At 39.3% G+C, this 24,703-nt stretch overlaps 1 protein-coding gene across 10 annotated transcripts in view; it reads right to left on the bottom strand.

Moving 5' to 3' along the window:
• Window positions 1-24,703, bottom strand: part of fryl (furry homolog, like) — a 333,936-nt gene that overhangs the window by 173,332 nt on the left and 135,901 nt on the right. For all 10 annotated transcript variants that reach the window (XM_073064691.1, XM_073064693.1, XM_073064685.1 and 7 more), the window contains 4 exons: window positions 20,229-20,325; window positions 16,412-16,491; window positions 9,322-9,402; window positions 7,145-7,313 (listed from right to left, as the gene is read on the bottom strand). In XM_073064691.1, the coding sequence (XP_072920792.1) occupies window positions 7,145-7,313; window positions 9,322-9,402; window positions 16,412-16,491; window positions 20,229-20,325 (427 nt within the window). The remainder of the gene's footprint in view (window positions 1-7,144; window positions 7,314-9,321; window positions 9,403-16,411; window positions 16,492-20,228; window positions 20,326-24,703) is intronic.

Raw genomic sequence — 24,703 nt, 5'->3', positions numbered from 1 at the left:
GTGTATTTGCATGTCATAACCTACCTGTTTCTTAACTAGAATTCACAATACATTTCCTCCTCTACTTATTGTAAGAGCACAATACAGCAAATAACAAGAAAATTGGTCTAAAAGTCAAAGCATTATGGAGCAACTTAGTGTAAGATAAGGAAGATAAGGAGATATGTTTAATAAATTATGGTGCTTAAGACACTGGTGCCAATGATGCAGCAATTAAATTAGGAGAACTTCAAGAGATCAAGATTAGAGAAATGCAGATGTCATGGAAAATGTTGATGTTAAAGCTGACTACAGGGATTTTAAAGCCAAGAAAATGTTTGAAAACAAAGATGAGAATTTAAAATATTGAGTTCTTGCATATCTAGAAACTAACACAGGTGCAAAGCATTTGTTGAGGGTGGCTCCTCCGCAGACTCATTTGGAATTCCATTTGATTAATCTTTTACTCCATCCCACTTTATAGTTTTTGCTGTTAATTATGCTTATTCATTAAATGTGATATTAAAGTATCTTGTATGTCAGTCACTGCATTTTGCTAAAGTTTGGTGTTAAATATTTTATGTATCACAATATATGCTTTTAAAATAGGCTATGCATCACTGTTGGAATCTTAAGGATCAATTCCCAAATTCAGAATTTGGAAAACAGACAATTTTTGACAAGCAGGAAAAAATAAGGAAGGCACTTGTAGCTACAAATACTGCACAGCAGAACAAAATGAAATCTACTTTATGTGATCTTAATGAGGAAAGAACACTGACGGTCTCAATTTCAAAAACAAGGCACATAAACATATATTAAGCAGTTGATTCTCTTCAATCAGCCAACACAGCAAATTAGTGGAGGATGTAATTCATGATGAATATGGTTGAGCACCTCCTTCAAGCAGAAGATTATTCTTACCTTTCATCTGCCTGATCCCTTATTGTACTCTAGCTTGGTTAAGTGTACTAGTTCATCTAACTTTTCAATAAGCCTCCAATTGATTCTTATCCATTGGGCTATACACAAATAATTCACAATTCTTGGCCAATATGTGGCAAAAACCTATCTCTTACTATCTTGTTATCCACATGGTCACAATGCTAATCATTCCAGTTAGAACTTTCTCAGTGTCATTACTTACATTGTATCTCCTCAGCTAGTTGTTGAAAATGCCTATAACACACACCTATTGGATTTGTGCTCTGGTGTTAAAACTCCAATTGGAGTTTCATAGAATCCTTTAAAGCTCATTGGAGACAATTTGTAACTTAGAAAAAAATATTCAATGGTTCTGCTTAGATCTGTTCTCCATATTTGTCTTAGAAGCCAATGTCTGAACATCAGTGAATCTTTGAAAGGCATCAGGGTCTGATGGTGTAGCTGGCAGGATACTGAAAACCCATGCCAACCAACTGGTTGGAGTGTTTAAGGACATTTTCAACCTCTCAGTGCTGCAGTCAGAAGTTCCCACCTGCTTCAAAAGGGCACCAGTCATACCGGTGAGCAGGGTGAGCTGTCTCAACAACTACTGCTCAGTAGCACTCTGATCTTCTTTGCTGAAGTGCTTTGAAAGGTTGGTAACAACTTGAATTAACTCCAGCCTGATCAAAAACTCAGACTAACTGCAATTTGCCTACCACCATAACAGGACCACAGCAGAATCGCACTGGCACTCCACTCAGCTTTGCGCCACCTGGACAATAGCAATATCTATGCCAGGCTGTTGTCTATTGATTACAACTCAGCACTCAGAACCAGCGTCCTCTCAGTACTAATTAACAATCTGCAACTAGATCCTTGACTTCCTTGCAGACAATCTCTTCCTCACAATCAACACAGATGCACTTCAAAGTTGTATGCTTAGCTCACTGCCCTACTCTCTCTCTACACTCATGACTGTGTGGCGAGGCACAGTTCAAAACGGGATGTTTCTGATCGTGTCTAAGAGATCCTGAAGTGGGAAGGTGAGGAGCCAAAGGTCGTGGTACATATAGGTACCAATGACATAGGTCCTGAAAGGAGAGTATAGGGATTTAGGAAGGGAGTTGAGAAGAAAGACCGCAAAGGTAGTAATCTCAGGATTACTGCCTGTGCCATGCGACAGTGAGAGTAGGAATGGAATGAGGTGGAGGATAAATGTGTGGCTGAGGGATTGGAGCAGGGGGCAGGGATTCAAGTTTCTGGATCATTGGGACCTCTTTTGGGGCAGGTGTGACCTGTACAAAAAGGATGGGTTGCATTTGAATCCTAGGGGGACCAATATCCTGGCAGAGAGATTTGCGAAGGCTACCGGGGAGACTTTAAACTAGAATGGTTGGGGGGTGGGAATCAAATTGAAGAGACTAGGAGAGAGGAGGTTAGTTCACAAATAGAGAAAGCTAGTAGACAGCTAGAGGAAAGTCCTCTAGTAGAAGGCAGGTGACAAGAGAAGGGGAGAACTCAGACTGAAGATGTAGGAGAGAAGGAAGAAAAAGATAATAAAGTTGTTTGCACCGTTAGGGATAAACAGAGAGTAAGAGGTAGAGAGTTTCTTAAATACATCTATTTTAATGCTAGGAGCATTGTAAGAAAGGTGGATGAGCTTAGAGCATGGACTGATACCTGGAAATATTATGATATAACTATTAGTGAAACATGGTTGCAGGAGGGGTGTGATTGGCAACTAAATATTCCTGGATTTCCTTGCTTCAGGTGTGATTGAAGCAGAGGGGCAAGAGGGGGAGGTATTGCATTGCTTGTCAGAGAAAATATTACAGCGGTGCTTTGGCAGGATAGATTATAGGACTCATCTCGGGAGACTATTTGGGTGGAATTGAGGAATGGGAAAGGTGTAGTAACATTTATAGGGGTGTATGGGGAGCGAGAATTGGAAGAGCAAATTTGTAAGGAGATAGCAGATATTTGTAGTAAGCACAAAGTTGCAATTGTGGAGATCTTAATTTTCCATACACAGACTAGGAAGCCCATTCTGTAAAAGGGTTGGAGTTTGTAAAATGTGTGCAGGTTAGTGTTTTGCAGCAATACACAGAGGTACCAACTAGAGAAGGGGCAGTGTTGGATCTCCTGTTAGGGAATGAGATAGGCCAGGTGATGGAGGTATGTGTTGGGGAGCACTTCAGGTCCAGTGATCACAATGCCATTAGTTTCAATATAATTATGGAGAAGGATAGGACTGGACCCAGGGTTGAGATTTTTGATTGGAGAAAGGCTAACTTTGAGGAGATGCAAAAGGGTTTAGAAGGAGTGGATTGGGACAATTTGTTTTATGGGAAGGATGTAATAGAGAAATGGAGGTCATTTAAAGGTGAAATTTTCAGGGTACAGAATCTTTATGTTCCTGTTAGGTTGAAAGGTTAAAAGTTAGAGAGCGCCATGGTTTTCAAAGGATATTCGAAACTTGGTTTGGAAAAAGAGGGAGATCTACAATAAATATAGGTAGCATGGGGTAAATGAGGTACTCGAGGAATATAAAGAATGTAAAAATTATCTTAAAAAAGAAATTAGAAAAGCTAAAAGAAGATATGAGGTTACTTTGGCAAGTAAGATGAAAATAAATCCAAAGGGTTTCTACAGTTATATTAATAGCAAAAGGATAGTGAGGGATAAAATTGGTCCCTTAGAGAATCAGAGTGGACAGCCATGTGCGGAGCCAAAAGAGATGGGGGAGATTTTGAACAATTTCTTTTCTTCGGTATTCACTAAGGAGAAGGATATTATAGACAATAGATACTAAGTGCAGAAGTAGACCATTTGGCCCTTCGAGCCTGCACCGCCATTCTGAGATCATGGCTGATCATCTACTATCAATACCCGGTTCCTGCCTTGTCCCCATATCCCTTGATTCCCCTATCCATAAGATACCTATCCAACTCCTTCTTGGAAGCATCCAGAGAATTGGCCTCCACTGCCTTCCGAGGCAGTGCATTCCACACCCCCACAACTCTCTGGGAGAAGTAGTTTTTCCTTAACTCTGTCCTAAATGACCTACCCCTTATTCTCAAACCACGCCCTCTGGTACTGGACTCTCCCAGCATCTGGAACATATTTCCTGCCTCTATCTTGTCCAGTCCCTTAATAATCTTATATGTTGCAATCAGATCCCCTCTCAATCTCCTCAATTCCAGCGTGTACAAGCCCAGTCTCTCTAACCTCTCTGCGTAAGACAGTCCGGACATCCCAGGAATTAACCTCGTGAATCTACTGTTATGATCCCAGCCCCCTCCTTCTTGAGAATCGCAAGATCGCTATTAATTCGGGTCTTGGACCCAGGAAATGAGAGAGAATCCTCAGCCAGACAAAGCAACGGATTTGGCCATTGTTTCTTGGAGACACCTTTGTGGATTGCGATCCTATACTACGTGCCAGCTCTCAGGGCAACGTGGACTGGGCTACGTGCACACCCTAGGGCAATGTGGGCTGGGGATTGCATCACCCCACCCTGATTGACAACTACAACCCTGCAAGTCAAGATAAAAGAGGGGCTGCAGGGGGCAGTCCCCTAGCAACGCACCAGAAGGAGACACCATCGCTCATCGCTCCCGTGATAACGGGAAGCTATTCGGAAGCCACGTGTGGTCCGTTTCCCCTGGCCTGGGGAACGGGTGGCTGATAACACTGAAAAGGACTTCGAACTAATAACGGAGAACCCACGTTCTCGATTCAACGGTTTGCGTCCTAAAAGACTGGGCAAGTTTCTTTTCTCACCAAAATCTCTCTCTCTCTCTCCAACAAGTGAAACCCAGCGGTCCCCAAAAAGCTAAAGCCTGCATGAACTTGAGAGACTTTTATATTTCCATCGGACAATATTTTTACCCCTAGACAAAACGATAGAGCTACTTCTTATTGATGATTATTACTATACCCGCGCTTTAGATTGAGTATTGACGACGTATATTATCCGAATGTTTGTATTAACCTTACTTTTGTGCCTCTTTATGAATAAAAACGTTTAAAAATAGTACCATCAGACTTCAATGGACCTCTCTATCTTTGCTGGTAAGTGACCCAGTTACGGGGTACGTAACACTACGCTGCACTTCCTCTACAGCCAGGATGTCCTTCCTTAACCCTGGAGAACAAAACTGTACACAATACTCCAGGTGTGGTCTCACCAGGGCCCTGTACAAATGCAAAAGGATTTCCTTGCTCTTGTACTCAATTCCCTTTGTAATAAAGGCCAACATTCCATTAGCCTTCTTCACTGCCTGCTGCACTTGCTCATTCACCTTCAGTGACTGATGAACAAGGACTCCTAGATCTCTTTGTATTTTTCCCTTACCTAACTCTACACCGTTCAGATAATAATCTGCCTTCCTGTTCTTACTCCCAAAGTGGATAACCTCACATATTGAATTGTGTAAGGTAAGGGAAACAAGTAGGGTAGTGATGGAAAATATGATGATTAAAGAGGAAGTACTGGCGCTTTTAAAGAATATAAAAGTGGATAAATCTCCAGGTCCTGACAGTTTCCGTGCTGTAATTGTTATATGGTTAAATACCATCTATACATTCAAAGATGACACAACCGTTCTTGGCAGAATTTCAAATAGTGACAAGGTGGTGTACATGTGTGGCACAAATGGGCTAGTTGTAAGGTTAAAGAATTGATTGTGGGCTTCAGGGTGAAGAATTTAGGAGAATATAAAGAGGTCAGCAGTGGAAAGGATGAGCAGAAGCAATTTCCTGGGTGTCAACACCTCAAAGGATCTATCTGGGGCCTAACAATCAATCAGAAAGATGGCATTGCAGCAGCTATATTTCATTAAGAGTTTGAGGAGATTTAGTATGTCACCAAAAACAAATTTCTACAATGTACTCTGGAGAGCATTCTGAGTGGTTGTATTAACCCCTGTTATGGAGGCTCCAATGCACAGAGTTGAAAGAGGCTGCAGAGGGTTGCAGACTCGTGGTACTAGCCTCCTCACCCTTGAGGACATCTTCAAAAACGTGGTGTCTCAAGAAGACAGCATCCATCATTAAGGACTTCTACCATCTGGGACTTACCCACTTTTCATTAATACCAATAGGGAGGAGGTACGGGAGCCTGAAGAAGCACACTCAACACTTTAGGAACAGCTTCTTCCCTTCCGTATCAGATTTCTGAACAGTCTATGAACCCATGAACACTACTTCACCATATTGCTCTCCTTTTACACTACTTATTTACTTTGGTATTTTATTGTAACCAATAGTTACATTTTATGTATTGTGCTGCAGTGCAGTCATAAGAACAGCTAATTTCACAACATATGTAAGTGATAACAAGCCTGATTCTGATTCATATTAAACTTATTATCTGGTAATAAAGACTGCTTATCAGAAGGAAGCCTATGATTTTATGTCTATCTCCCATTCATCAAATATGCTTTATATCCCTACTGCCTCCCCTAATCCACTTCCTCCAACCAATGCAAATATGTTAACAGAAATTTTGGTTAGCATCCAACATGATTGTTCAATGTTGAACACAGGGGTTCAAAATTTTATTGATCAGTTTTTATTCACATGGTTCAGTCACACTTTAATTTCCCTTTACATTGATCATATACTTTAAATGAGAATGACTCTACCATATCTAGGAGCACATTTCCAGCACTAGAAGAACCCCTTATATATGGTACTGGTACGGAAACATTACATGTCGACCTTTTAACGTTAATCACAAGAGATTCTGCAAATGCTGCACATCTTGAGCAACACACAAAATGCTGGAGAAACTTAGCGAGTCTGTAATGATCCACAGATTTTCTTACAATTTAAAGTCTTTTGCAGAATTAATCTAATGTAACATAAAGGAAAAGGTCCAGAAAAGGGACCATTTATATATCCCTCACAAAACAACATTAAAAATATGGAAAGCGTTCTAAAGCAAAGAGTGAAATTTCAATATAATTAAACAAATAATACAGCAAAAAGGCTTCATTAAAAGTCATCCTCTCATCAAGAAATTAAAGAGGAGGAAAGCCAAAAAATTGCAGATTCTGGAAATCTTTAACAAATTCAGAAAGTACTAGAAACACTCAGCAGGTTAGGCAGCAATTATGGAGGGAGAAGCATAGCATTATGATTCCTCAAACCTCTCCTGTTAAAATTGAACAAGAGGCTTAAGCATAAGAAAGACTGATTAAAAGGAATAAATTTTTTTTTAAATCCAGTTTACCTGCATAAACTGAAAGGAAGCTTCAAAGTCCTCCACTGGATACATTTTGACCCGGAAGAACTTCATTCCCATAATCAGGCTGATGATGCTTTGCACTATATGAGGACTCTGCTCTTTATGACGAAGTTCCTTCAACTCAGTCATAAACTTTTTTCTAACAGCCTGAAATCTAAAATAAATTGAAATCAATTAGAATGCACTTTACAAAATAAATGAACCAATGTGTTAAGCATTCCCAAAATGCTTCAATACACACTATCTGTACATTTACTCCAAACACACTGCGATCATCATCCTCACTCCCTTCCTTTTCAGTTTTTATCATTATTCCCAGTTTATCCTCAACTCACTAGGAAGCAACATCATAATCATTAAAAAACTGTTAACTTTGTGTGTTAAATCACAAGTTATATAACATTTCCTGCTGTATTTATTTATGGCATGAGTAGTAACTACATAGTTTACTCCTGCTAGCTTGCTTTTTCACATGATGGGAATACTTATCTTGGTCTAGAAGGCAATGCTATGCCAAAAACTCCATCACTACAATAGATTTTGACTGCAAAGTGACTGAAAGTCACTTAACTGAAATTAATTTGCCCTGAAACTAATCACATGAAACTAATAACACAGACAACTAGAATGCAGTCCATAAATGGAGAGCATTCAGTAAGCAGCAGATTTCTACAGATATATGGCAGAGCAGCATTCTGACTGATTGTATCCCTGCCTGGTATGGAGCCTCCAATGTACAGGATTACAAGAGGCTGCAGAATACTATAGACTCAGCCATTTTCATCATGGGCACAACTGATGCATCAAGAAGGCCACATCCATCACCAAAGGCCCTCTCCATTTGGGACATAAACTCTTCAGGTTGTTACCACCAGGGAAGCAGCACAGGAGCCTGAACACCCACACTCAATGTATAAAGAACAACTACTCCCCTTCTGCCATCAAATTTCTGAGTGGTCAATAAACCCATGAACACTTCCTTGTTATTTTGCACGATTTAGTTATTTTATAGCTTATTGTAGGTTTACACCTTGCATTTTACTGTTGCCACAAAACAACAAATATCAGTGATAATAAACCTGATTCTGATGAACAAAATGTCAATTGCGGACACAATTTGCTTCTCTTGCATCCTCATTTTCAACTTCGAAAGATGAGAAAGACAGGCTAATTGGGTCAATCTGGATCACTCTACAGCCATACGAAGGTGTTAACAACAAGTTCTATGGCAAGTTTATTATGAAGAAAGCACAGCAGCGCCTCTACTTCCTTAGGAGTTTCCGGAGATTCAGCATGACATCTAAAATTTTGACAAGCTTCTATACATGTGTAATGGAGTGTATATTAACAGCCTGGTATGGAAACACCAATGCCCTTGAATGGAAAATGCTAAAAACATAGTGGACACAACCCAGTTCATCACAGGTAAACCCCTGCCAACCACTGAGTACATCCACATGAAATGGTGTGGCAGGAAGGCAGCATCCATCATCAGGGACCCTCACCACCCAGGACATGCTCTCTTCTTGCTGCTGCCATCCAGAAAAAGGTGCAAGAGCCTCAGGACTCACATCACTAGGCTCAGGAACAGTCACTACTCCTCAAACACCAGGCTCTTGAACAAAAGGGGATAACTTCACTCAGCTTCACTTGTCCCATCATTGAAATGTTCCCACAACCAATGGATTCACCTCCGAGGACTCTTCATCTCATGATCTCCATAATTATTGCTCATTTATTTATTATTATTATTATTTCTTCTTTTTGCATTTTCAGTTTGTTGCCTTCTGCACTCTGGGTGAACTTCCTAGCTGGGTGGCCTTTCATTAATTCTGTTACGTTTACTATTCTATAGATTTATTGAGAAAATGAATCTCGGGGTTGTATATGATGACATATATGTACTTCGATGATACGTACTTTGAACAATCATATTGTCTCCATGTAAAAAAAATTACCAGATAAACACTACTCAAGACCAAATCTGGACAAGTAAAAAGGGAACATATAAATGCTTTTGCTATTTATAAATGCATTTGCTAATTATATGGATTTAATCATAGTATGGAGGTCTATTGTTTCTATTTCTCTGAATGGTCTAGGACAGAAATAAAATTAATGTTTGGGTAATGGCTCAAAAAACAAAAAATGTTGATTCTTACTTCGATTGTGCAAGAACTCCAATCACTTCTGCATACAAATCTGCAATAATATGCATGTTCCCAGTGTTGGGTCCTGAATACCTGTGAAAGAACAGAGATGAAATAAAAATGCATGGTACAGTGAAACTGGAGACTGTAATCAAATGGATCAATTTTAAGCAATGATAAAAATCAATCCTGCTCCAAGTTGTGTAAAATGTGAAGTAAAAACACACCAATAGTTTTTTTTTGATTATGACAAAGAAATTGAAATCCTTTTGAACATCTACAAGAACACAGCATTCAATAACTAAACAGCTGGGGACAAATACATTTCATTGACCAAAACCCCCTCTTCACCATCAGTACAGTTTCTACACTTCCAGTATCAACATAATGCCACATTTAATTCTTTGTGAAATGCAGCAACTGCAACGTATAATACATGCAAGCAATCATCCTTGCAATATTACTGACTACACAGGGCGGTGGTGGTGGTGGTGGTAGAGAGGATATCTAACAACAATCATCATTAAGGGTGAATTTCTTTATAATTCTTCCCCTTCATGCACTTTAAAATCACACCGTTGAAGGAACATTTCCTTTCTAAATCTATCCTAGGGTTGGAGGGCTGCCCACTGTATGTGAGTGAGTGTGAAAGCAGCTTGTTTTGCTGTTGTTGCCTTGTTTTGTTGTTGTTCCTGCTGCTGCTTGTGTTGTTCTGCTGATCTTATGAGCATGCTAATTTGGCGTCGAAATGTGTGGCTACATTTGCGGGCTGCCCCCACATATGCTTGGATGTGTTGGTTTTTACAGCATGTGATGCATTTCACTGTACGTTTCGATGTACAGCTGATAAATAAGTCCATTATGATTTGGGTAATAAACACCCTAGCGCCTTCACCATCGTTTTGGGAGATTTTAACCTGGCCAATCTGAAAAAAAAAAATCACTAAGCAACTACCATCAACAGATCACTTGCAATACCAAAGGAAACAACATACTGGACCATTGCTACACCACCATCAAGAATGCCTACCGTGCTATTCCACGCCCTCACTTCGGGAAGTCAGATCACCTAGCTGTACTTCTACTTCGAGTATAGCGAAGTCACTGAAAACTGCAGCACCAGCAGTGAGGACCAAGGTATGGACAAGGGAAGCACAGGAGCACCTACAGGACTGCTTTGAATCAGTGGACTGGACTGTCTTCAGAGATTCATCTTTGAACCTGGATGAGTATGCTGCAGTTGTTACCGACTTCATTAAAACCTGTGTGGACAAGTGTGTGCCCACAAAGACTTACAGTACATTCCCAAACCAAAAGCCCTGGATGAACAAGGAGGTACGTCATCTGCTGAAGGTTAGACCTGTGGCATTCAAGTCTGGCGACCCAAGCCTATATCAAAAAACCAGGTAAGATTTGAGGAGGGCTATTTCAAGAGTGAAGAGACAATTTCAAACGAGGTTGGAGGCGACATCGGATGCACGGTAACTCTGGCAGGGTCTGCAAGATGTTAATTCTTGGCAGTGATACTTTACTATCAGATTAATTCAACACACTTTGAAAGGGAGAACACAACTACAGCTGTGAAGATCCCTGCTGCACCTGATGACCCTGTGATCTCCATCTCAGAGGCCAACGTTAGGCTGTCTTTAAAGAGATTGAACCCTCGTAAGGCAGAAGGTCCCGATGGAATATCTGGTAAGGCTCTGAAAACCTGTGCCAACCAACTAGTGTGAGTATTCAAGGACATTTTCAACCTTTCACTGCTACAGGCAGAAGTTCCCACTTGCTTCAAAAAAGTAACAATTATACTAGTGCCAAAGAAGAATAATGTGGGCTGCCTTAATGACTATCACCCAGTAGCACTCACATCGACAGTGATAAAATGCTTTGAGAGATTGGTTATGACTGGACTGAACCCCTGCCTCAGCAAGGACCTAGACCCATTGCAACTTGCCTATCTCCACAAAAGGTCAATGGCAGACGCAATCTCAATGGCTCTCCATATGGCTTTAGACCACCTGGACAACACAAATACTTACATTAGGATGCTTTTCATCAACTATAGCTCAGCATTTAATACCATCATTCCCACAATCCTGATTGAGAAGTTGCAGAACCTGGGCATCTGTACCCCCCTCTGCAATTGGATCCTCAACTTCCTAACCGGAAGACCACAGTCTGTCTGGATTGGTGACAACATATCCTCCTCGCGGAAGATCAACACTGTTGCACCTCAGGAGTGTGTACTTAGCCCATTGCTCTACTCTCTGTACACACATAACTGCGTGGGTAGGCATAACTCAAATACCATCTATAAATTTGCTGACGATACAACCATTGCTGATAGAAACTCAAGCGGTGACGAGAGGAGTGAGATATGCCAACTAGTGGAGTGGTACCATAGCAAAAACCAGGCACTCAACATCAGTAAGACGAAAGAGCTGACTGTGGACTTCATGAAGGGTAAGACAAAGGAACACATACCGATCCTCATTGAGGCATCAGAAGTGGACAGAGTGAGCAGCTACAAGTTCCTGGGTGTCAAGATCTCTTGAGGATCTAACCTGGTCCCAACATTTCAAAGTAGTTATAAAGAAGGCAAGACAGTGGCTATACTTCATTAGGAGTTTGAAAAGATTTGGCATGTCAACAAATACACTCAAAAACTTCTATAGTTGTACTGTGGAGAGCATTCTGACAGACTGCATCACTGTCTGGTATGGAGGGGCTACTGCACAAGACCAAAAGAAGCTGCAGAAGGTTGTAAATCTAGTCAGTCAGCTCCATCTTGGGTACTAACCTACAAAGTACCCAGGACACCTTCAGGGAGTGGTGTTTCAGAAAGGCAGTGTCCATTATTAAGGACCTCCAGCACCCAGGGGATGCCTTTTTCTCTCTGTTACCATCCGGTAGGAGGTACAGAAGCCTGAAGGCACATACTCAGTGATTCAGGAACAGCTTCTTCCCCTCTGCCATCTGATTCCTAATGGACATTGAATCTTCGGACACTACCTCACTTTTTAAAAAAAAACTATACAGTATTTTTGTTTTTGCACATTTTTAAAATCTATTCAATATATGTAATTGATTTACTTGTTTATTTATCATTATTTTTATTTTTTTTTCTCTGCTAGATTATGTATTGTGTTGAACTGCTGCTGCTAACAAACCACGTCACATGCTGGTGATAATAAACCTGATTCTGAATATGAATTTCTACACATAGTTCTACATTCAACTGCATCAGCCATTTGCTAATCTTGATTTCCCAACTATTTATTTGGTCTGTCAAAATCTTAAATAAGAATTTGTCTATTAAAATAGTATCAATTAATTTTCATATTGTTTCCTTAGTTTAGAGGGAATTATTATTTTTATATATCAATTGCCAAGTTCAATGAGTGTACCAAAGGGAAGACTGAAACGTGTATAACTTTCTTCAAATAATGAATACTACTCTCCTCGTGAGGTCTCCACTATAACAGAGGCCATTTCAGTTCACTCCAAGTCATATTAAGAAACAGTTAAAAATACTAAATGAAGTCAAGAGTAGCCAAACTCCCAGAGGTAACACTGAAAACATGGACCAGAACTGGCTGTGCATTCAGCCAAAGCAGTTTCATGCAGTTATTACACTGGCAACCATCCAAAAACCTTAAACATTGCTGAAGAATGTCCTATATACAAAAAGTTGAACAAATCCATTCAGCAAATGACTGCCCCAATTGACAGTTCTTATTCATCAACAAATTGCTGGAGTGTTCAAAGTACCATCAAGTAGTTCATTATTATTCTGCTCACGGATGCTTAATTTCTATTTCACCAATATCAATGAAAAGCAGATCTCACTATATCTGTGGCGCAAATAGAAAAGAGCTAAATTTTAATGGAAAGGTGAAGTGACTACTCTCAATAAACAGAATTTGACCAGCTGCAGCATCAAAGATCTTTAGTAAAAGTGACGTCAATGGAAATCAAGAACGTGTCTTAAGCAGTGCTGTAGACTGCAATGACTGCAATGGGACTGCAGTAGCTGCTTAACATCACGTTTTCAAGTGAAGTTAGCATTAAATATTAAATGTTGACTTCCCATGAAGGAGAAAACACATTAAAGAACTATATCAAAAGAAAGAAAATAACAACAATAAAGATTTGCATAGAATTTTAAATGTAGCGGATTCCAGTTAATTGCACCTGGGTCAGTTGTACAGGCATCAAAACTCCTTTTCCTCAACCTGCCTAACGCTCACTTTTTCAGATACCTCCAAATCCGACACTTTACTGCTCCTTTAATTCCTAACTTTCCTGAAATGCCTGCGAAAAATGCTATGGACCTATTTCTTTCCATTAATCCACTAGGTAAAGGTTTAATTTCAATTATCCGAGATAAACTAGCAGCCTTACGACGGGCCCCTGTGGATAAAATTAAAATGGCCTGGGAGCAGGACTTAAATATCTCCTTATCTGAGGAGAGCTGGGACTCAGTTCTCAAATCTGTCAACTCAACCTCCCTTTGTGCTCGCCATTGCCTCTTACAGTTTAAGATTGTTCATAGAGCCCATATGTCTAAATCTAAACTATCTCGATTCTACCCTGGCATTAGTCCGCTTTGTGATAAATGCAAGAGGGGCGTGGCCTCTCTCATCCACATGTACTGGTTCTGTCCTAGCTTGGAGAAATTCTGGAAAGATGTCTTCACTACATTATCGGGTATTCTGAATCAGCACCTAGAACCTAACCCCTTAATTGCTCTGCTCGGTTTTTGAGGCGAGACAGATTTATGTCTGGGTCCGACCAAATGCCGAATACTATCCTTTGCCTCTCTCCTGGCGAGACGCTTGATCCTCCTCAGATGGAGAGATGTTGCCCCGCCCACTCATGCGCGATGGCTTAACGACATTATGGCCTGCTTGGACCTCGAAAAAATTCATTATTCAGTTCTTAATTCGGATCTAAAGTTCCATAAGGTCTGGGGACCTTTTATCGAGTACTTTCATAACCTTCCTCTTGACTAGGGTTTTTTTTTCTTTTTTTCTTCTTCTTTTCGGTCCCTTGCTTTCAGCTCCCTTTTTCTTTTTTTTCTGGTAGTAGGCATTATTATCCTCTGTTACTAAGTGTATTCAAAGTCTGGGAGTTTGACTGTCCTGACTTATACTCTCTATATTGTGTGGTGGTTGGTCTGGAGTTGTTGTTGTTTTTTTCTTGTGTTGTGGGGATTGGGGAGGACACTAAGCTCATTTGTCTTTAATTTAGGTGCTTTTTTGTTAAATTCTCTTCCTTTGTAGCATATTGTTATTGTATGCTTAATCTTGCACTGTATTAATGCTCCCCACTGGGATTTGGGGCTTTTAATTTTGTAAAATGTTTTGAAAAACTAATAAAAAATTTTTTTTTTAAAAAAACTCCTTTTCCCGACTTCTCCTCTCTGAATGGCTCACTCGATCTGCATTGATTCTGCAACATAGCAGCTCAACCCGTGAACTCGCTTCACCTTCATTGTTTGCGGTGATAGTTTAACACAATTTACTTCAGAAAAGGTGTTATTAGTAATCTTTTTGTTGAATTTCTTGCCTTTTAAACTACCAATGAGCTGTCACACACATCCAGCAGTGCCACCTTAACCGGAATGCCTTAAAGTATCTTTGAAAATAAAGTAATAATAATCTGGAGACATTCAGCAGGTCAGGGATAACGCCTGATGGGACAAACAACTAAACTGTATTCTTGTTTTCACTCAGTATAGCAATGTACAGTCACTGTTTTCAACCCTCATTTGTTTCATTACTTCTCTTGTAATGATAACAATTACTACAACTTTAGCACTCTTATTTGTCCTTGGTTCCATGCTGTATTAATGCTGTTGCTTGCTTCTATTGTTTGTATGATTTTGTGTTTTTTCTCCCTTTCTCTGCGTATTGGGTGTCGGTCTTTCTTTTGTTAATTGGGTTTTTCAGTTTCTTGCTTTGTGGCTCCCCGTAAGCATACAGATGTCAAGGTTGTATAATTTATATATTCTTTGATAATAAATGTACTTTGAATCCTTTGAATATTTGTAATGCTCTTTTGCATTATCTACAATTTTATCCTGCAATACAATTTCAACTATCAAATTCTAAGGAACCCATATTTACCTTCTAGAATCTCAATAACTTGGTATGCTTGCTACTTTATTGTTGCATTTCATTTTCACTTCCATGCCATCTTTTAGTCATCCTTTGTTAACTTTTTAAAGTTCTTATTTCAACTCAAGTCACTTTTATTGTCATTTCGACCATAACTGCTATGTACGGTACACAGTAAAAATGAGACGATGTTTTTCAGGACCATGGTGTTACATGACACAGTACAAAAACTAGATTGAACTATGTAAAAAACAACACAGAGGAAAAAATAAAACAACTACACTAGACTACAGACCTACCCAGGACTGCATAAAGTGCACAAAACAGTGCAGGCATTACAATAAATAACAAACGTGACAATAGGGCAGTAAGGTGTCAGTCCAGGTTCTGGGTACTGAGGAGTCTGATAGCTTGGGGGAAGAAACTCTGCAACATTACAAGTCTCTCTTTTTTTAATCTAAAGCTTTCCTCCTCAATTTTTGCATCACAATGCAACTTTACAGCAATGCTTAAAACATCTTTTTTAAACATGTACTCTTTTGTCTACGGTAATATATTTTTTTTATATAACCTTAGCTTTTACCACTCATCCATAGAAGATCCTTTACTACTAAATTACTAATCAATCCAATCTTGTTACACAAGACCAAAAGTAGTTTATACCATGATTTGTTACACTATTTATTGTTCTGGGAAACTGTCTCAGAAATATGAACCGGAGTAACTTTACCAACTTGATTCGTCCTACATGAAAACTTGAAGTCTCTCATGATTTCTGTTTCAAGGCAATATGTTGCAGCTTAACTTAAAAAAAATGAATAGTGGCCTTAGATAAAAGTTGTTTAGATAACAGTTGATTAGCATATTTTTACTTAACTTTCATGAACATTGGAAAAACTTTGCATCACAGCAAACAACCACAGATATCTTTGTTTTCAATTTCTGAAGGCATAAATGAAGTAGACCAAGGCACAGCTTACCCTTCTCTGTGTTTAAAGTGCTTAAAAGCCAAGTTCAGAACTTCGTGTACTAAAGCATCTGGCACTGGATGTAGAGGAATCTATAAAATAATTCACAGATCATCATATTATGAAATTTATCTTTTACATTGTAATAAAGGCAATACGAGCATGTAACAAGAGTGTCTTGGACCTCCAGGTGGTCCACAGCAGGGGTGATTGACAAGTTTGTGGCCTAAGGTAGGAGATTAATTATACAGCTCTTGTTACATGCATGTGCAGTTCAACTCTTTGAGTGAAAATACAGAAAGTTTGAAGTTAATAACTCATCTCTTTCTACCTTAGGCCACGAACTTATCAATCACCCCATGCTGTGGACCACTTCTGGAGGTCCAAGATGCCGACTTCTACAAAGAAGGGATCTGTATGCTCCACAACCACTGGACTAAGTGTGTAAGTGTAGGAAAAATAAATGCCCTAGGTTTTCTAAAATTGACTCCTACCTAGGCCACGAACTTATCAATCACCCCTCGTATTTTATTTGATACTCCAATCCTTTACCAATCTTTACTTGTAGACTTCACCAAATGCCAGCATAAAATGATACAATGAACAATAAAACCTTTTTACCCATCAAAAAGAGCCAGTTGTTCTTAAAGTTAATAGTAAATGTTTAAATCATTTCTTCTGAACACTGGCATTTCAGACATTAAAGTTTAGATGCTTACTTTAAAGTTTTGCACCATTTGTCACTTCTGTGTTACAGTATATACTGTAACACAGTAACAGAAAATAACTGCAATTTAAAAGACTCAAAGAATAATTGAAAAATGTTCTACTACCGTAGTGTTTTTGAACTGGAGCCCCGAAATGCTCAGAACGAAGCCGATTAGCAATTTGACTATTTCTCCAAGGGAAAAATCTACATGATATCACTCTGACCTAATATTAGCATCTATCCATGCCTGTACTAAATGACCACCTTATAATCCTTTGGTTTTTACCAACTAATGGGATAAATTCACAACATATATTAGCAGCTAATAAAATAAAATAATTTCACTAATATGGGCCATCAGCGCCAGAACTACATTCCTTCAAAATCTGCAAGTCCTGTATACAAACATCAACATCAAACCACGAATCTAAACTTATCTCAATTACCTATAAAATACGGCAAAACTGTAAAATAGAAATGCATAAATACTTATCAATAGATGGAACATGTCACAAACAGATCAAACAATTCCACACAAACAAAAGTTTGTCTCCTCATATTCAAGCTCAAATGAAAAAATAGAAATGAAGAAATATGGTTGGTTCTTGTTCTCCTGCTCATATGTCACTTCAACCCAGTTTGTTGCAGATAATAGGTTGAATTCATTTTTCAGACTGTTCCTCATAACACTTAACTCACCATAATTCAGAACTCTGTCTATAATAAGCCTGAATACATTCAATGATTCAGTCTCCACAGCTCACTAGGGCAGGGAATTCTAAAGATTCATAATCATCTCAAAAAAATTATTAATTTCCACACAAAACTGGTGATTTTCTTAAAAATCCCTGAATGTGGATGTCACTTAGAATGGTAGCAGTTAATGTACTTAAGTATTTAGAATGGTTGACTGATACAATCACTATAACGCTGTGACAGCTAACAGTCAGCCACCTGTAGATATGAAGTCATATATATGCCAGAAAGATGACAGATTACCTTCCCTGATGACAAATTGTTTCACAGTTACCATTCCTGAGGTCTACCTTAATTCTAGATTTATCTTATTATTTTAATTTAAATAATCAGGCTGCACACTGGGTTCCAGAACTCTGGCTGCTGATCCATTAACTTAACCTTCAGACTACATTTTCCTCAAGGAGAAACATCCTCCCAGCACCATATCAAGTTCCTTTAGGATCTTATACATTTAAATAAAATCACCTGTTATTTTTCTAAATTCCAATGTGTATATCCTGTCTTGCTCAACTCTTCATTATAAAACCATTTCATCCTACACTCAAATTTAGTAATTCTTCTCTGAACTATTCAATAAACAAATATTCTTCCTTAAATAAGGAGACCAAAACTATATTCAGTATATTCAGAACTGCATGGGGTGTTTTCACCAATGCCCTGATATAACAAAACTTCCGTATGTTTGCAATCCATCTTCCTTTCCATTAAGCAAGCAGTCAATTTGTTTTTCTACTTGATGTAATTGTACGGTCTTAGTGTTTCATTCATGAAGCTACTCCGATCTCTTTCACAGCTTTATTCTGCATTCTATGTTCATTTACATAATGTTCTGATCATCAACTTAGATAACATCAGACTTCCAATCATTATACTCATTCTGCCAATTTCTAACTTCCTTAAAACTCATTTAATTACTTTTGCAGATTCTCTGCAGTTTGCAGATGCTTTCACATCTACATTTATAACTTCAGCAGGTTCAGTTAAAATGCACTCAATCCCTTTATTTATTGTTAATCGATCCTTTCATTTATTGTTAATTGAGAAAGCAAACATTTCGGATTCAAGCACTAACCTTTGTGGCACTCCACTACTTAAAACTTGACAGCTTAAAAAGGACCCACTTATTCTACTCAAAGCTTAATTGCCAAAGCTCAAGGAGATAGTTGTGAATAAGGTGAATAGAATAGAGTAACAACATCCAAACTAAAGTGTTTGGGTGGAAAAATAGGCAGGACAGGCAAGGCGAGCAATTAGTGGACCTGCTTGTCAAGATGTTGTGACAGATACCACATGGGCCAGATAAGGGACTGTTAATGAGCATAGAAGTAACTATAGGATCATTTTTTCTTCAAGAGAAGGAGACAACTATAGACAACAAATCATTGCCAAGAACAGTTATAAGGCTTTGATATTTTTAAGTCTGTAGTTCTTTCTCAGGATGATCTTGCCTGACTTGTTCAGTTTATTCAGCATTTTTTTTTCCATTTGAAATTTCCAGTAGCTGCTATTTTGCTTGACTATTCTACGTGTGTTAAAAGATGACAGATGAAGTAATGCTAAAGTTAGGTAGGGACTTTTGACCACAGTAACCTACGATGAATTACAGAATCAAACAGAAGATTCAAGCATCTCATCTAAATTGAGTTTTGTTTAACTTAATGTAATTGTCCAATGTCAAGGAATTTTGCCAACAGAGATACATTTTGAAAACTTGCCTACATTTAGAGGACCAAGAATGTTACACCGCACAAAAATCATGAAATTTACCATCTCAATAGTACCTCATTAGTTCTATTCTGAGACAGAAAAATAACCAATCAAATGAATATAAAACTAGGGATATAACAACATTTAAAACAAAAAAATAAATTGATAAATAATTGTTTCTGTTAAATTCATTTCTCTCAAAATTCTTTACTTCAAATGTACATTGCTCTTAAGTCATTAATCTATCGTGCTGTTAAAAAAGTACACCCAAACACTTGCAAGGTGTGAACAGACTACTCAAGCTTGTGGCAAAATCATTGGATTCAGTAAAGAATAATGACTATGTAAATAGTGTTATTGTTGCATGATACAACAACAAAATGCTTTATAAAAGCATAACTGCTTAAATAGATATTTTATAAAATATAGTCACTAATTTTTTAAGTAGTTAACAGGGTGAATCATTAATTTTCTTTCTTCGTTCCTTTGTCCACTTGTACAAAAAGCAGCCATCGCTTCGTTTTTTTTTTATTTTACAAATTTTGCTATGACTAAGATCCAGTGGATATTAACTCAGAGTTACAGAACACAGGTAAATATCCAGATTTAATTTTTTGCTTTACAGAGAAAACAAAGAACATTGCAGAAGCTTACCTGTTTTAAAACTTCTATCAAAACTAAGCAAAAAATGAAATCTATAGCTAAGTCTCTTCGTTCAAGCAAATAATCTCTATCACGATGTTGTTCATCCCTGAAAAAGAGAAAATAAAGTTAAAGCATTAGTCTACAATTGTTTCTTGTTCTATGTTGATTTTGTCATTTTAAAAATCATAGCATTTACAATGTTTCTCCTTTCTGTCCATGTTATCGATGTCAATGCATTAATTTAAGCTAATACATTATAAGCAATGGATTAAAATGAAAATCAAGAATAAAATATATATCCTGGGGAAAAGTTTGGACACTTGGGAGGCAGTTTGGAGTACGGTGCTTTATTTTATTAATGGATGCAGTGATGCATTCTCAAGACTCTGCCAGAGTAGATTTTTCAAAATACCAGATGTAATTCTAATTAATACTCCAATAAATCTTTAATTCCCTCCTTTAAAAACATACTACAAGGTAGCATAATAAACTATTCAATAAACCCAGTAACATTTAAGAAGCACAGGAGCCCTAGTGCAGAAGGAGCATAGGAATTAGCACCTGGAATTCTGAAAAACAGATACTGGATAATCAAAGTTTCATTGCACTTGCACCAAAAAAGTGGCAGACTAATGCAACTTACGCTAAATAATGTAATGCTATTATTACTGGACTTTTTAAATGGTTGTTTATTTCAAAAATTAAATTACCGTAGATTCCGGATTATAAGCCGCTACTTTTTTCCCACATTTTGAACAGCTTTGAACTCTGCGGCCTATAATCCAGAGCGGCTAATACATGGTTTTTTTTTCATGCCGCCTCGTAAACATTTTGCCTTGTAACAGTAGACCAATAAAATTGATGAGTAGTTCACAGAGGTCCAATGAAATTGTACGATAAATCAAGCGCACTTTCACAATTAAATTATTGTAAATCAGTCATTTGTACTCACCCTCATCAACATGGAAAATACTCGAAGCAAGACCCGAGCGCGTCAGACCCGATTAGACCCGATCGCAATGCGCAAGCGTCAGACCCGATTAGACCCGAGCGCATTGCGCAAGCGTCAGACCCGATTAGACCCGATCGCAATGCGCAAGCGTCAGACCCGATTAGACCCGAGCGCATTGCGCAAGCGTCAGACCCGATTAGACCCGATCGCAATGCGCAAGCGTCAGACCCGATTAGACCCGAGCGCATTGCGCAAGCGTCAGACCCGATTAGACCCGATCGCAATGCGCAAGCGTCAGACCCGATTAGACCCGAGCGCATTGCGCAAGCGTCAGACCCGATTAGACCCGATCGCATTGCGCAAGCGTGTCAGACCCGATTAGACCCGAGCGCATTGCGCAAGCGTCAGACCCGATTAGACCCGATCGCAATGCGCAAGCGTCAGACCCGATTAGACCCGAGCGCATTGCGCAAGCGTCAGACCCGATTAGACCCGATCGCAATGCGCAAGCGTCAGACCCGATTAGACCCGAGCGCATTGCGCAAGCGTCAGACCCGATTAGACCCGATCGAAAACGCTGCTTTTAAGTTAAAGTCGATCAATAACTTTTCCTGGTAGGCTGCAATATATATATTTTTACCAGTCGCTAGGAGATATTGGAATGTTGTTCGTGCTGTTCAGTAAAAAAGTATATGCAACGTAATTTGTGTTACCGATACGTATGTATATTTAAAAGTAGCGGTGCGGCCTAAAATCCGGTGCGGCCTTTACAATTAAAAAATTGATTTTATTTCTAAAATTAGAGCCAGCGGCTAATAATCAGGTGCGCTCTGTAGTCCGGAATCTACGGTAAGCTTTTTTTCTCCCCGATACAAATTCTTTTTTCCTGCATAGGTTACAATGAAATGTTTTGAGTGAAAAGTAGAGGAAAATAAAAGTCACCTGAAAATGGTGGAGATCTGTCTGAAATGGTAGGGGGAGGCAAATATAAACCTTTTCAAACTAAAAAAACAACTAAATAAGCAACTGAGCCAAGATGGATCCTAGCCTTGGTAAACCTACGTAAGGCTGCGGGGCCAAATAATATATAGTGCCTTTAATTTGGCTTTTTTGACACTGATCAACAGAAAAAGACTGTTTCACTGTGACACGAAAACAGATCTCTACAAAGTGATCTAAATTAATTACAAATATAAAACACAAAATTAAGTATTCACTCCCTTCAAGGAAGTACTTAAGAGATGCTTCTTTGGCAGCAATTACAGCCTTGAGTCTGTGTGGATAGATCTCTAACAGTTTTGCTCGTCTGGGCACTGCAATTTTTCCTCATTCTTCTTTACAAAACGGTTCAAGCTCTGTCAGATTGCATGGGGATCGTAAGTGAACAACCCTTTTCAAGTCCAGCCGCAAATTCTCAATTGGATTGAGGTCTGGACTCAGACTTGGCCACTCCAGGACATTAACTTTGTTGTTTTTCAAGCATTACTGTGTAGTTTGGGGTCATTGTCTTGCCGGAAAACAAATTTTCTCCCAAGTCGCAGTTCTCTCGCAGACTGCATCAGGTTTCCCTCCAGGATTTCCCTGTATTTTGCTGCATTCATTTTACCCTCCACCTTCACAAGCCTTCCAGGGCCTGCTGCAGTGAAGCATCCCCACACCATGATGCTTCATGGTAGAGATGGTGTGTTTTTGATGATGTGTGGTGTTTAGCTTACTCCAATCAGTGTTTAGTCAGATGGCCAAAAAGCTCAATTTTGGTTTCATCAGACCATAGAACCTGCCCCCAGCTGACTTCACTGTCGCTCATATGCCTCCTGGCAAATTCCAACCGAAATTTCACGTGAGTTTTTCCCCCCCCAACAGTGGCTTTCTCTTTGCCACTCTCCCATAAAGCTGTGGCCTGGTGAAGGACCTGGGCAACAGTTGTATGTGCTGTCCCTCCCATCTCAGCCACTGAAGCTTGTAATCCCTCCAGATTTGTCATAGGTCTCTTAGTTGCTTCCCTCACTCATCCCCTTCTTGTACAGTTAGTCAGCTTTTGAGGGCAGTCTACTCTAGGCAAATTTACAGCTGTGCCATATTCTTTCCATTTCTTGATGAGTGATGTAACTGTACTCCAAGGGATACTCAGTAACTTGGACTTTTTCCTGCATCCATCTCCTGGCATGCTTTTCAACACCTTTTTGCAGAGTTGCATGGAGTGCTCTTTTGTCTTCATGGTGTAGTTTTTGCCAGGATACTGACTCACCAGCAGTTGGACCTTCCAGATATGGGTGTATTTTTACCACAATCAATTGAAACACCTTGACTGCACACAGTGATATCCCTCTAACTAATTATGTGACTTCTTAGACCATTTGGCTGCAGCAATGACGATTTGGTGTGTCATATTAAAGGAGGTGAATATTTTTGCAACTAACTATTTTGTGTTTTATATTTGTAATTAATTTAGATCAATTTGTAGAGATCTGTTTTCATTTTGGCACAAAAGAGACTTTTTCTGTTGATCAGTGTCAATAAACGCCAAATTAAGTCTACTGTGATTCAATGTTGTAAAACAATAAAACATGAGAACTTCCGGGGGGGGGGGGGGAATGAATACTTTTTATAAACACTGTACCCGGTCAGGTGCTGAGCGACTATGATGCCCAGCTAACAGGTCTTACTGGACATCTTTAATAGTTCTTTGAAACAGTCCACTGTCCCTACAACTTCAAGGTAGCCACCATCATTTCAATGCCCAAGATAGCGATGGTAACTGGCTGAAATGATTATCACCCAGTGACGCTGGGTTCAAGAATTATGAAGTGCTTTGAGTGGCTGGTAATGGAGTTTAGAAAATTCCACCTTCCAGCTACATTGGATCTCATCCAGTCCACCTACCGTTCAAACCAGTCCACTGATGATGCCATAGCTTCGGACCTCCATTTCATGTCATCACACCTAGAAAACGATGCCTCATACACCAGGATGTTGTTCATCAACACCAGCTTGGTGTTTAACACTATGATTCCCAAGAGGCTAGAGGGTAAACTGTACTTTGTTGGGACACAAAAGCCCCTTCTCGAACTAGATCTTGGACTTTTTGACGGAAAGACCCAGTCAGTCTGAGTAGGTAGCAATATCTCAAACTCCAGCACGCTGAGCACTAGTGCCTCAGAGGGCTGTGTGCTCAGCCCTTTACTATTCATGCTACACCTGCCCATTCCAGATGAGGCAACACTTCACCTGCAAATCTGTTGGGGTCGTCTACTGTATCCAGTGCTCCTGATACAGCCTCCTCTACATTGGTGAGACTCGACATAAACAGGGAGACCACTTTGCTTTATCTGCAAACAGCACAATTTACTGGTGGCCACCCTGAAGCAATCTCCTTCCAGTGATTTTTCCCTTCCCCTTCCCTGGTCTTCTATTTCCCACTCTGGCCTTTTCTTCTCACCTGCCTATCACCTGGTACCCTTCCTCCATCTCTTTCTCACTTTTCCCACTCTCCTCTCCTATCTAAGAAGATTCCTTCTTCTCTAGGCCTTTG

This window comes from Hemitrygon akajei, chromosome 13, assembly GCF_048418815.1.
Source record: "Hemitrygon akajei chromosome 13, sHemAka1.3, whole genome shotgun sequence".
Lineage (NCBI taxonomy): Eukaryota > Metazoa > Chordata > Chondrichthyes > Myliobatiformes > Dasyatidae > Hemitrygon > Hemitrygon akajei.
This window is presented reverse-complemented; position numbering and strand designations above follow the sequence as displayed.